We start from the raw sequence: 14,777 nt of genomic DNA, 5'->3' as shown, positions 1-14,777 counted from the left end.
TTAAAATATCACAGGAAAATGTGTTGAGAACTGAGGCAGATTCTGCAGGTACATGAAAAATCCTTTAATCCCCAAAGACATTTTTTCACCTAGAAACTTACTATTAATTTAACTCCGACTCTAAGTCAAATTACATGTTAGACTTCTGAGACTGCCATTAATTAAAAGTGAGCCAGTCTAACTGTATAAATGACTGTAAGCATTGGGAGTTCAGCTAGTACCTTCAATCCCTGGAGCTGCTCATCTTAGTGAGTCAATTAAATAGCTTTTCTGCTTTGCTGTTGACAAATTTTTTACTTTGTGGGGAGGAGAGAAGAGATGAGAAGCTCTGCTTCTCTTCATTAATAAGTACTGATGAGTCAAATGGCAGAGGAAGAGAATACAGAATGGATAACGTTAAAATGGATAAATTTATTCCCAAATAACTGAAAACTAACTTTGCAAATGGGCGTATCTTTGAAACACAAAATATGAGGCTCATACAAAAGCTGCCACTCAAGGTATGATAGAAGAACATATTGAGGGTGTATTCCAGGTAGCATGTTTCTTGGCTTACCTTACAGTGGTTAGCTTGCTTGTGAGGACATCAGAAACTTCATACCTAGGTTTCAAGGGTATTTCTTCATTGATTTTAAGTCTGAAAATATTTCCCTCTATGCCACAAACTTCAGCCAGGAGTGGAACCTGGGAACACATACATGAGACTGGTTTCAACAGCTTACCTAGGTCAGCTCTACAAATTACAATAATTAGAAAACTATGTTTAGATTATTACAGGGCAAGCTAATTGGTGAACAATGGCAATCATGAAGGAAAAGGCTTTCTAGTCTATAAATGTACTTGCCTGGCTCTACCTATAGTAGAAATAAACACCTCCTATGTGTTCCAGGGCTGTGCGCGTGCATGCCTGTTCAGTCGTGTCCAACTATTTGCCACCTCATGGACTGTAGTCCACCAGACTCTTCTGTCCATGGGATTTCCCAGGCAAGAATACTGGAATGGGTTGCCATGCCCTCCTCCAGGGGATTTTCCTGACCCAGGGATCAAACTCTCATCTCCTGCATTGGCAGGTAGATCCTTCAGCACTGAGCCACCTGGGAAGCCCCATGTATTGTTACTATAATGTCTGTTAAATGAAAAGCTAAGAAGGGTAGGCTGTGTGAGGTAATGCAGAACAGGTAGGATGTGGTGCAAGTAAGATATAGGAAGCCGGGAGAATATTAAATCAGCATCAAAAACAAAGCAAAATAAAATCCCCCGAATGATGTTACTGGAACCTTGCTTCTTCAGAGTACAGGAAATAGGGCACTTAAGCAGTGACAGGACACTGAGGAGTGACCAGGTATAAGTGGTAAAGAGGCTGTGAGTTCTTTTACAGACATTCTTATTATAAAATAGGGTTATGATGCAGTAGTTATCAGTAATTATTTTCCCCAGCTTTATTGAGAAACAATTGACAAGTATAAGTTGTTGCTCAACTCCTTGATTTGTTACTTACAACTTGCAAAACTGATCACCACCATAGCATTAGCTAACATCTGCACCAAGTCACATAATTACCATTTTCTTTTTGTGGTGAAAACATTTAAGATCTACTCTCTTAGGAACTTTCAAGTATATAGTAGAGTACTATTAGCTACAATCACTAGGCTGTACATTAAATCTCCAGAAGTTGTTCATCATATTATAGTTGGAAGTTTGTACACTTTGACCAATACCTCCCCCTTTCTTCCACCCTCGATCATATGTAATACTGCTTATATGCTTAATGTTCTTTTGTATATCTTTACTGGAAGTGTGCCATCAGGATTCTAAGATTTGAAAATGTGTTCAAATGTAAGACTGAAATCCTATTAGAGTATGTATTCTTTCCCAAATTAGACGTATATTTCCACTAGTCTCTCAAATTTAATTCAGCTAACATTTATTTGGAATCTAATAATGCAATGTGCTGATGGCTATGAAAAGGATGGCTAAACTCTTAGGGAGAGTGCAATTTAGAGGAGATGGAACACATATGTAATAACTATAAAGTATTTTATGATAAGTGCTGAGACAGGACAAGAACGGTGCTGTGCCAGGACAAGGAAGGGGAATATTGATGCCTGTAAGAAGAGGGGTCTGGGGCATCTCTCTGGAGGAAGAAGGACTTGACCAGGGCCTTCAGGAATTAGCAGGACTCTGGGTAGGCAAAAACGGGGCAAGAACATCCTAAGCAGATGGCACACAGGTTGTCTGCCTCTGTGTGACTAACAAATATTGAATCCAGTTTATGCACTCAGAGATTCTCCAATTTTTAGTAAAGTAACTTTCTTTTAAAAATTTATGTTTTAAACCACAGACTTTGGTATGTTCTGTTCTTGAGGCTACAGCCTAGGAAAGAATCCTAATTATACGAGAAAAAGTAGCAATAACCCTGCTTTTCCCATATGATCTTATGCAAGCAAACACATATATCAGTGTCAAAGCCCCATTTTGTTTTCATTTTAACTTAAGCAAACCAATTTTGCCAATAGGTAACCCTTTTCTTTTTTTTTTTTTTAATTTTATTTTATTTTTAAACTTTACATAATTGTATTAGTTTTGCCAAATATCAAAATGAATCCGCCACAGGTATACATGTGTTCCCCATCCTGAACCCTCCTCCCTCCTCCCTCCCAATTCCATCCCTCTGGGTCATCCCAGTGCACCAGCCCCAAGCATCCAGTATCGTGCATCGAACCTGGACTGGCAACTTGTTTCATACATGATATCTTACATGTTTCAATGCCATGCTCCCAAATCTTCCCACCCTCTCCCTCTCTCACAGAGTCCATAAGACTGTTCTATATATCAGTGTCTCTTTTGCTGTCTCGTACACAGGGTTATTGTTACCATCTTTCTAAATTCCATATATATGCGTTAGTATACTGTATTGGTGTTTTTCTTTCTGGCTTACTTCACTCTGTATAATAGGCTCCAGTTTCATCCACCTCATTAGAACTGATTCAAATGTATTCTTTTTAATGGCTGAGTAATACTCCATTGTGTATACGTACCACAGCTTTCTTATCCATTCGTCTGCTGATGGACATCTAGGTTGCTTCCATGTCCTGGCTATTATAAACAGTGCTGCGATGAACATTGGGGTACTCGTGTCTCTTTCCCTTCTGGTTTCCTCAGTGTGTATGCCCAGCAGTGGGATTGCTGGATCATAAGGCAGTTCTATTTCCAGTTTTTTAAGGAATCTCCACACTGTTCTCCATAGTGGCTGTACTAGTTTGCATTCCCACCAACAGTGCAAGAGGGTTCCCTTTTCTCCACACCCTCTCCAGCATTTATTACTTGTAGACTTTTGGATCGCAGCCATTCTGACTGGTGTGAAATGGTACCTCATAGTGGTTTTGATTTGCATTTCTCTGATAATGAGTGATGTTGAGCATCTTTTCATGTGTTTGTTAGCCATCTGTATGTCTTCTTTGGAGAAATGTCTATTTAGTTCTTTGGCCCATTTTTTGATTGGGTCATTTATTTTTCTGGAGTTAAGCTGTAGGAGTTGCTTGTATATTCTCGAGATTAGTTGTTTGTCAGTTGCTTCATTTGCGATTATCTTCTCCCATTCTGAAGGCTGTCTTTTCACCTTGCTAATAGTTTCCTTTGATGTGCAGAAGCTTTTAAGGTTAATTAGGTCCCATTTGTTTATTTTTGCTTTTATTTCCAATATTCTGGGAGGTGGGTCATAGAGGATCCTGCTGTGATGTATGTCAGAGAGTGTTTTGCCTATGTTCTCCTCTAGGAGTTTTATGGTTTCTGGTCTTACGTTTAGATCTTTAATCCATTTTGAGTTTATTTTTGTGTATGGTGTTAGAAAGTGTTCTAGTTTCATTCTTTTACAAGTGGTTGACCAGAGTTCCCAGCACCACTTGTTAAGGAGATTGTCTTTAATCCATTGTATATTCTTGCCTCCTTTGTCAAAGATAAGGTGTGCATATGTGCGTGGATTTATCTCTGGGCTTTCTATTTTGTTCCATTGATCTATATTTCTGTCTTTGTGCCAGTACCATACTGTCTTGATAACTGTGGCTTTGTAGTAGAGCCTGAAGTCAGGTAGTTTGATTCCTCCAGTTCCATTCTTCTTTCTCAAGATCGCTTTGGCTATTTGAGGTTTTTTGTATTTCCATACAAATTGTGAAATTATTTGTTCTAGCTCTGTGAAGAATGCTGTTGGTAGCTTGATAGGGATTGCATTGAATCTATAGATTGCTTTGGGTAGTATACTCATTTTCACTATATTGATTCTTCCAATCCATGAACATGGTATATTTCTCCATCTATTAGTGTCCTCTTTGATTTCTTTCACCAATGTTTTATAGTTTTCTATATATAGGTCTTTAGTTTCTTTAGGTAGATATATTCCTAAGTATTTTATTCTTTCTGTTGCAATGGTGAATGGAATTGTTTCCTTAATTTCTCTTTCTGTTTTCTCATTATTAGTGTATAGGAATGCAAGTGATTTCTGTGTGTTGATTTTATATCCTGCAACTTTACTATAGTCATTGATTAGTTCTAGTAATTTTCTGGTGGAGTCTTTAGGGCTTTCTATGTAGAGGATCATGTCATCTGCAAACAGTGAGAGTTTTACTTCTTCTTTTCCAATTTGGATTCCTTTTATTTCTTTTTCTGCTCTGATTGCTGTGGCCAAAACTTCCAAAACTATGTTGAATAGTAATGGTGAAAGTGGGCACCCTTGTCTTGTTCCTGACTTTAGAGGAAATGCTTTCAATTTTTCACCATTGAGGATAATGTTTGCTGTGGGTTTGTCATATATAGCTTTTATTATGTTGAGGTATGTTCCTTCTATTCCTGCTTTCTGGAGAGTTTTTATCATAAATGGATGTTGAATTTTGTCAAAGGCTTTCTCTGCATCTATTGAGATAATCATATGGTTTTTATTTTTCAATTTGTTTATGTGGTGTATTACATTGATTGATTTGCGGATATTGAAGAATCCTTGCATCCCTGGGATAAAGCCCACTTGGTCATGGTGTATGATCTTTTTAATGTGTTGTTGGATTCTGATTGCTAGAATTTTGTTAAGGATTTTTGCATCTATGTTCATCAGTGATATTGGCCTGTAGTTTTCTTTTTTTTGTGGGATCTTTGTCAGGTTTTGGTATTAGGGTGATTGTGGCCTCATAGAATGAGTTTGGAAGTTTACCATCCTCTGCAATTTTCTGGAAGAGTTTGAGCAGGATAGGTGTTAGTTCTTCTACCCTTTTCAAAGTCAATATCCAAGTTCATTCTTATCTCTTATTACCAGCACATTCCTTATTATCATCAACATAGCTTCATTTCCTTAGACCTTAAATCTGTTTTTACGGGCTTAAAAAATTAACAGTAGTGGACTCTCAGAAGTCCAATAAGTAAAGCTACTTGGGTTGAAGACAGGAGAAAGAAGCTCAGAGCCTCGACCTTTGAGCCCCCTCCCCTCCCTGCACTGAGTCCTGAGACACCTCCACGGAAACCTCAGGGCTCTGTGGATGACAGTTTATAAACCACTTTCCTGGGCTTCTTAACTGCCAGTTATTGCCCAATTCTTCCACCAAAACTTGGCCATCAAAAAGTCTGGACATAAATGTTATATCCTTCTGTCTAAAACATTGAGAATTTCTAAATATTCCTGCTCTCTAGAGACTTGTTTGGACATTTATTTTAAAATAATATCCAAATAAATTATTGAATCTCTATTAATGATTTAAAATGATGAAAAATACATTGTTACAGAAGTTAGATTGCTTAAACTCAGAATTATTTAGTGTTGATAAATAGATAAGAGCAATAAAAATTGCAGCAAGATGGATTTATGGAAAATAAGAAACATAAAACTTTTAAACATTTTAAATAAGGTGAGACAGCATGGGTTTTGCTCCCTTAGAAACATTTAAGATATGTAAATCTCTCCTATCAGAGAAACTGAAATAAATTATCAGAGAAAGGAATACATTTTGGAAGTTCATTTTAGTACTACAAGTCTCTACTTGGTTTTTCACTGAGGCTCACCTCTGTAGTCTGGAGTGTAAATTCCCATTTCCTATCTTATTTCTCCCATACTCAATAAAAATAAAACCTGGTATTTTGCAATCCATAAGTCTAGTTTTTATTTCTTTGGTTATAAGGAAAAAAATAAGATAAATTATAAAAAAAAACCACTGGTAAAAACATCCTTGTTTATATATTCAAGCAGCAGAGTTATCACAATTATATTAAATTTAAAAAATAAAATTTCACCCAGAACCAGTAGAGACTGTGACTGAGTTAACAGAAGAGCCCTAGAACACATATTTAAATGGTGGTGGGTATTAACAAAGGAAATTATGACCTCATCAACTACTCCTTGATGGGTGGATCTTGCTTTTCCTCTGGCACTAGGTCTCTCTACTACACTGTAAGGAAAGCTAATGTAAAAGGCCTAGAACAGTGAGCAAGGACCTTTCCCAACTATTGGTCAAGATCTCCCAGGATTCAGAGAATGGTTTAAGAGTTCATTAAAATAGCTGTAGGGGACTTATTGCTCCTTCCTCAGTTGCAGCCTATTGGTTTATTGTAAGCACTGACCTTCTACAGAGAACACTGGCAAGTTAAACTGGATATTAGCCTGTCTCCAAGGCCAATTAGCCTGTCCAGGTGTGTTTCTGATTGCTTAGATAGATTCCAAACTGTTTTGCCTGTTCCTGGCCATTTCTGTAGAAATAATCCCGGATAACAAGTGGCAGTTGTTCCTCATCAGCTGAGGAGGTGGCTGGTTGGGCAAAGTCGCATTTTCATGAGGCTTAGATGAAGAGGCAAGGGGTAATTTCATGGAGGTGCTCAGAGATTTCCTTGCATTCTTGGAAAAGCTGCTAGAAGTGTTGTCTCTAGTGAAAATTTGCAAACAGACTGCATAGCAAACATTTTGCCAAATGGTCATTTATGTCATAAAAGAGTGAAAATTAGCAACATAATAGGTCAAAGACATAGGTCGGTTACAAACAGCCTCACTAGCAGTGCTTTTTAGGTATACTCAGAAGACAACCCACTCTGAGAGGGTAACAGGTAGGAAGGCCAGGGGTCTCCAAATGGAGGAAATAGCCTGCAAGTGTCAGACATTTTTCTCTCTCTTAAGCGGCAGGAGGAAACAAACTAGCAATATTTTTTTCCTTCTCTATACAAATTTAAAGAGAGGTTTCTCTTAAAATACTGTGTTGCCATAATGACACCTGGTTTCCGCCTGAAGTTAGCTATTCTTGAGCCTAGAGATAACCAATGCCTTTTTCTTATGGAAATGTTTGTCTTAAGCTATGCTAATGTACTATGCCTTTACCTCAAACTCTGTCTCCAAGTCAGTTCCGCCTCTTGGCCCAAAACCTACTTGACAAACCAGTATGTTATACTCAGATATTGTTCCCCTAATCTATGTAAATGAAATTATTTGTATGGTGGTCTGCCCTTCTTTAAGATTCAAGTTAATTATTTTATGGCCCAAGATAAACCATTTGGTGCCAAGATTATCCCAAAATGCATCTTATGGGCGAGGGGCCTGGTGCTATTCTGAATTATAGGACATTCCTTTCTTTCATTAACAGACTGCTAGGGACTATATAACATCCAGCTGAAGACTAGCAAGGGGGTACTCATTCTTCCCCCTTCTGATGCCTATGTCAGAAGCTTTCTCTATCTCCTTTATACTTTAATAAAACTTTATTACACAAAAGCTCTGAGCGATCAAGCCTCGTCTCTGGCCCTGGATTGAATTCTTCTCCTCCGGGGGCCAAGAATCCCGGTGTATTCACGTGATTCAACAACAACCTTTCAACTCCAGTACCCTTGCCTGGAAAATTCCATCGAAGGAGGATCCTGGTAGGCTACAGTCCACGGGGTCACAAAGAGTCAGACACAACTGAGTGCCTTAACTTTCACTTTCAGAAGACAACATAAATTTCCCTTCTCTGATGTCACAAGAGTAGACATTCTCTGTTTCTCAATCCAGGTCAAATTTTGACTGAAAGTAAAAAATCAATAATAGTAGGGAAAAAGGAGTTCTAAAAAAGCAGTCAACACTTTACTGATAACGCCTTTAAGATTTTCTTCGGGAAGCTTCTTTGTCAAATATCTGATTATATCATAAGAAATAAGATCCTATGTGAAAACTTAGGCATTTGAACCTGCAACCAGCTTTTCTTAAAGACCTAGGTGTCTTGACTTAGAAGCAACACACAGGCGACACTTCAATTCGCTTTGTAACATTATGGTGTCCCAGGAACTTAATGTTTGCCAACAAAGGTCCATCTAGTCAAGGCTACGGTTTTTCCAGTGGTCCTGTACGGATGTGAGAGTTGGACTGTGAAGAAAGCTGAGCGCCGAAGAATTGATGCTTTTGAACTGTGGTGTTGGAGAAGACTCTTGAGAGTCCCTTGGACTGCAAGGAGATCCAACCGGTCCATTCTTAAGGAGATCAGCCCTGAGATTTCTTTGGAAGGAATGATGCTAAAGCTGAAACTCCAATATTTTGGCCACCTCACGCGAAGAGTCGACTCACCGGAAAAGACTCTGATGCTGGGAGGGATTGGGGGCAGGAGGAGAAGGGGACGACAGAGGATGAGATGGCTGGATGGCATCACTGACTCGATGGACGTGAGTCTGAGTGAACTCCGGGAGTTGGTGATGGACAGGGAGGCCTGGCATGCTGTGATTCACGCGGTCACAAAGAGTCGGACACAACTGAGCGACTGAACTGAACTTAAGGACTGTGTCATCTTCTCCTTTCTCCCAACCCACCCCCGCCTCATCCAGCCCTCCAATTCATATGCTGAAGCCTTAATCCTCAATGTGATGGCATTTGGAGATGAAGCCTTGGGAAAGTGAAGTTGCTCAGTTGTATCCGACTTTTTGTGACCCCATGGACTGTAGCCCACCAGGATTCTCCATCCATGGAATTTTCCAGGCATGAGTACTGGAGTGGGTTGCCATTTCCTTCTCCAGGGGATCTTCCCAACCCAGGAATTGAACCTGGGTCTCCAGCATTGCAGGCAGACGCTTTACCATTTGAGCAGGTGACTACGTTTTGATGAGGTCATGAGGGTGAAGTCATGATGGGATTACTGCCTTTACAGGAAGAGACCAGAGAATAAGTTCTCTCTCCACCAGCCATGGAATTAAAAGATGCTTGCTCCTTGGAAGAAAAGCTTTGACAAACCTAGACAGCATATGAAAAAGCAGAGACATCACTTTTCCAACAAAGGTCTGTATAGTCAAAGCTATGGCTTCTCCAGTAGTCAAGTACGGATGTGAGAGCTGGACCATAAAGAAGTCTGAGAGCCGAAGAATTGATGCTTTCTAACTGTGGTGCTGAAGTGAGAATCCCTTTGACAGCAAGGAGATCAAACCAGTCAATCCTAAAGAAATCATCCCTGAATATTCATTGGAAGGACTGATGTTGAAGCTAAAGAGGCAATACTTTGGCCACCTAATGGGAAGAGCTGACTCATTGGAAAAGATCCTGATTCTGGGAAAGATTGAGGGCAGGAGGAGAAGGAAGAAACAGAGGATGAGATGGTTGGATGGCATCAGTGACTCAATGGACATGAGTCTGAAGAAACTCTGGGAGATAGAGAAGGACAGGGAAGCTCAGCATGCTGCAGTTCATGGAGGTGCAAAGAGTCGGACATGACTAAGCAACTGAACGACAACCACCACCACCATGTGAATATACAGTTGACCCTGCAACAGAGATTTGAACTGTGTGAGTCTGCTTATACATGGATTTTTTTCAATAATAATTTTTTTTTTCAATAATAAATACTACGGGGACTTCCCTGGCAGTCCAGTGGTTAAAACTTCATGCCACCACTGCAGGGGGTGCAGGTTCAATCCCTGGTCAGGTAACTAAGACCCCACAACCCACATGCTGAGTGGGGTGGCCAACAACAACAATAAAACTATAGTACCACATGGTCGTTGGTTGGTTGAACCTGCAGATGCAAAATTATGTATACTAAGGGCCAACTGTGAAATTATACTTGGATTTTCCACTGCATGGGGATGTCGGCACCACTAAGCCCTATATGTTCAAGGGTCAACTGTACAGAAAAGAGGTGGCACCCAGGAATGGAACCTTGATCTTGGGCTTCCCAGACTCCAGAACTGTGAGAAAGAAATGTCTGTTGAGACACCCAGTGTTATGACAGTGTAAGCTGAAAAAGGTTGAATGAACCTTGGTTCTGTCTCCTGGTTGATTGTAAAGGGGCAGGTTGGGGGAAGAGAATTGGGAAGAAAAATTTCAAACATTAACAACAGACATTGACAACAAAGTTATTGCTTTAAGAGTTTTAATGGGGTGGGGTAGGCAGGCAGAAGAGGGCTGGGTTTGCCTCATCAGTGAAATCTGAGAACTGCAGCTGTGAGCTGAATATGATCCTCCTAGACTTGGGGCTCTGTCTCTCTGAACCTGAAATAAAAAGCTATCATTTTGAGCAAGTGGATGTATGCAGCTTTTTAAAAAACCTCCAGACTCCACCCATACCATATCCTAATTGAAATCTCCGGTGAAACACCCATCTCGTCCCGGAAACAACCACTAGTGGTGGCTCCCTGACTATGCAGTGAGCAGGATACAAGGTTCAGACAACTTCAGAAATCACTATCTGAATCTCCGTTGTCCCTAACAAGCAGAGAGGGTACAAAACCTTAAGTTCCTATTCAGTTCAGTTCAGTTCAGTCGCTCAGTCGTGTCCGACTCTGTGTGACCCCATGAATCACAGCACGCCAGGCCTCCCTGTCCATCACCAACTCCTGGAGTTCACTCAGACTCATGTCCATCGAGTCGGTGATGCCATCCAGCCATCTCATCCTCTGTCCTATTAGTCATCTCAATTCTAAGTGACAAGGAGGACATTAAAAATACATTAAAATCAAGTTCAGAATTTGAGGGTGATCTCCCCAAACATACACTTGCATGCATTTGTCTGAGATCAGAGTGTGTGGATTTCCTGCACAGCCCTGTTAATTCCAATAACTGAACGTGGAGTCTGTTCCACGAGGTCCTCAAAGTTCTTAGTCTTGGGAGCCGTGCTGCTGACATCCCAGATCACTTGCCCTTGCTTGTCTGACTCCTCAACTCCCTTCTGAGTCCCGTGCTGTCTTGTGCTAAGCTCCCGTGCGTCTTCCTGGACTACAGCTTCTTTTTCTTTGAAGGCATACAGATCTGGTGGGCTCTGGTTCTAGCACCTGACCTGAACGGCACTGTCCCTCATGTTCAGGATCCAAAGAGAGGTGTGTACAAAAAAACTCACCAATAGTCTTCTAAGAAGCCGTGTGAGAGGGTCCAGCACTCACTTCATGGGTATGGAGCTGCATTGAGAAGCTGCACTTTGGCCCACATTGGTATTCTGAGTGCCTTAATATACTCTGCCTCAGCATGTGTCATCTAGACAGTGGATTGTTAAGGTGCTCAGCAGACTGAACCTCCCCAAGAATGGAAAGGGATTCCTGCTGACCACAGCACAGCTGCAGCTCTCTGGGGCCAGACACATTGGAGACAAGTAGGGAAAAGAGCAAGTGACAGGAAAAATGCGAAAGGAAGTGACCTGGCTGCTGGTATTAGGGCTACTGACTCCGGGAAGGTCTCTTGTGGACTCCTTGCATTTCCTGGATCCAGCTGCTTCTGCTGATGCTGCATACAGGGTCCTGGCTGGGTACTGGCTATTAAACCACATGCAAATGGTGGTTGGTTCTCTAGGAAATAAATTAATGCTATCCCATGTTTTCCCATGAAAAGCTTTCAAACTTGGCTACAAAAGGATGCCAAGTTTGGGAGACTTGGATCAGCAGTCAAGGAACTGTGACTTTGAGGGTACCATGAGCTGTGAACTCAAAGGTCTCACAGATGCCAAGTTGGGTGGGGGGAAATTCCTCTAGAAGGAGATGAGTGGTATAAGAAGCAGCACTAGGTTTTGAAGAAAGGCTAACCATCCCATCTGTGTAGTTAGGAGAAATGAACAAAGTGTGCTGCGACCACAAATGCATCCTTACATAACCAGAAGTTAGGAACAGGGGGTGGTGACAGAGAACACAGAACTGCTGACATGACTCTAGCCCCTGTTTTGAATTCAGGCAAGAAAGTTATGTCAGCAGATTCTACATCTTTGAAATGACTAAAATCTCTATAACTTCATATGGAAAGTAGTCTTCCTCACTGTGCCACTGCTCCTCCTGCCCCTGGTGGCTCAGACAGTAAAGAATCCGCCTGCAATGCAGGAGACCTGGGTTCAATTCTTGGGTCAGGAAAATGCCCTGGAGAAGGGAATGGCAACCCACTCCAGTATTCTTGCCTGGAGAATCCCATGCACAGAGGAGTCTGGCAGGCTATATATTCCATGGTGTCACAAAGAGTTGGGCACGACTGAGTGACTAACACTTCTACTTCACTTCACTGGCTAAGTTAACTGTAAGTAAATATTAGTCGCTCAGTTGTGCCCGACTCTTTGCGACCCCATGGACTGCAGCCCACCAGGCTCCTGTGTCCATGAGATTTTCCAGGCAAGGATACTGGTGTGGGTTGCATTTCCTTCTCCAGGGGATCATCCCGATCCAGGGATCAAACCTGGGTCTCCTGTACTGAAGGCAGATTATTTACCAACTGAGCTACAAGGGAAGGGTAAGTTAAAGGCCTTACAAATGTTACAGAGAATGCCCTAATGTTGTGGGGCAGTTTTGGTTCTGTCTTCTCTGAGGGGATTCCTTGGTGTAATGCTACACAGCACGTGACACAGCACCACAGGGAGCTTGCTCACGATGCTGCAGTGAAAGTGGGGATGTCTTCTCAGTCTGCTCCGCAGAACTGGGCTTTGTTAGTGAGCTGATGGAGTTACTATCTAAGCTGGCATGGCACTGAGACTGCATGTCTTTACCTATGTTCTTCAGTGAATTACCAATTAAACCAGATTGGTCTGGGAGGCCTTAGAAGTTTAGGACACCTTTAGAAGATGGGAAAAGATCTGAAGTGGGGGTCAAGTTGGAAGCATCAGCTACTTGTGAGCTCAACCACACTTCTGAGCTCAGCCCACAGCACTTTCTCTGTGATTGGCCCATGGGAAGTAGTGTGAAAACCTGACATGAGAAAAAGCACTTAGGACACTGTTCTAATGTTTCAGTATGTAAGAACTGTGGTGATCTGTGAGTGAAGCAGCTTCGGTAAGGGAACATTTGAGACTTATTCAACAGCAGAGACCATCGTTCCTCTTGTTCGCTCCCATTTTGAGGTTTGGACAGTCACTGAATCTGGACCTTGCTTAAGTATAAATTGTGTTAACAGTGATAGAAAGAGCACAGGTACTTGACAGAGTCTACAGTCACAGGTGAAAATTCTGGTTACTAGCTATGACTCTGGGCGGGTGGTCTTTTAGACTTCAATTTCCTTATCTAAAAATTGGGGACAATACAATGTACCTCTTGGATATTTTCTAAAGATTAATTAAAAGGAAATAATATTTGTAAAACACCTAAGAAAGCATCTGATACAAGGCAATCTATATGTTGACAGTCATATTACTTTTAAAGTAACATTGTGTAGATAGTAAAGAGATAGCATGACTTATCTCACAAAGTTTATTTTTGAAGCAAACATAGTTTAATAGGCTTTGTAGAAATTCACTTCATTCAACCCAAATACATATAGAAACAAAGAATTGTCTGTAGAAAATATTTTTTCTCACCTTTGCTGGTTCGTTGATGATTTGGAACCTGGCACTGTCTTTGCCTGTTGTGACTGAGTCCAGCAATGCTCGATAGGTAGACTTCTTGGAGAGCAGCTGTTTCTGACGCCTGCAGATAGCAAGTATACAAATGCCTGAGAATGATTTGTGACTCAGCCTCCAAAAGACTATATTACCTTGTGGAAGTTATTAAGATTTCACTTCAATAATAAGTGAACTGGGCACAGGTGGTATATTAGTACTTCAATAAAGCACTAACAGAAGTACTTTAGAGAGCTAATAAAATTAATGAGTGCTAATACAACTAACAAAATAAGAGTACTAGTAAAATTGTTCTTCGCCATAACACTGCTCAAGGATGGTATTTTGTCCCCTTTACTGAGAAGGTGGGGCAGGTTTTTTTTGGTGGGATCTTAGTTCCCCAACCAGGGATTGAACCAGTGTTCCCTGCTTTGGGAACATGAAGTCTTAACCACTGGCCTACCAGGGAAATCCCAAGGGGCAGTTTTCATAGGTGACATTTGTTAGCTTGTTGATTTCTCTCCCTCTTTCCATGAAATGTACACTTTAATAGAAACTTATTAATAAATTCTAGTGGAAATCCAATATAATCTAGTGGTTTGACAAGGTGACCAGGAGTTCACTATAGAATTCCTTCTAAGGTACCTGTTCAGAATTAAAATGATATGATCTTTCTATCTCTAGAGTAGTGTGAATAAATTGGAGAGTTGTATGATATAATGTTTGGTGACTTCAGTTTTAGGACCACGTAGAGGTAGACACTCAAAAAAAAAAAAAAAAGATTTTAAAGAAATATTTGTTGAGGCTCTGGGGAAAAAGGCAATCATATATTGGTGATGGGAGTACAAAATGACACAATCTCTATGGAGGGATACCTAGTAATAGTTACAATTTCAAATACGTTTATTCTTTGACCTAGTAATCCCACTTCTGGAAATTCATCCTATAAATAGACCTGCATGTGTAGGAAATGACATATGCATAGCTTTCTTTCTTTCTTTTTTTTTTTTTTTTGGCCACACCATACCA

The 14,777-nt window shown here is 40.8% G+C and overlaps 1 protein-coding gene across 8 annotated transcripts in view; it reads right to left on the bottom strand.

Annotated features, from left to right (window-relative positions):
- Positions 1-14,777, bottom strand: part of GANC (glucosidase alpha, neutral C) — a 74,213-nt gene that overhangs the window by 56,017 nt on the left and 3,419 nt on the right. For 7 of the 8 annotated variants that reach the window (XR_008699164.1, XR_008699163.1, XM_055537484.1 and 4 more), the window contains 2 exons: positions 13,728-13,836; positions 557-684 (listed from right to left, as the gene is read on the bottom strand). Coding sequence is in view for 6 of the 8 variants with exons in the window: in XM_055537484.1 (XP_055393459.1) it covers positions 557-684; positions 13,728-13,836 (237 nt within the window). In the remaining 2 variants the exon portion in view is untranslated. Of the gene's footprint in view, positions 1-556; positions 685-6,846; positions 6,916-13,727; positions 13,837-14,777 lie in introns of those variants that run through there. The other variant, XM_055537486.1, reaches the window with a different exon arrangement.

This window comes from Bubalus kerabau, chromosome 10 (genome assembly GCF_029407905.1).
Source record: "Bubalus kerabau isolate K-KA32 ecotype Philippines breed swamp buffalo chromosome 10, PCC_UOA_SB_1v2, whole genome shotgun sequence".
In the NCBI taxonomy this organism is placed as follows: domain Eukaryota; kingdom Metazoa; phylum Chordata; class Mammalia; order Artiodactyla; family Bovidae; genus Bubalus; species Bubalus kerabau.
This window is presented reverse-complemented; position numbering and strand designations above follow the sequence as displayed.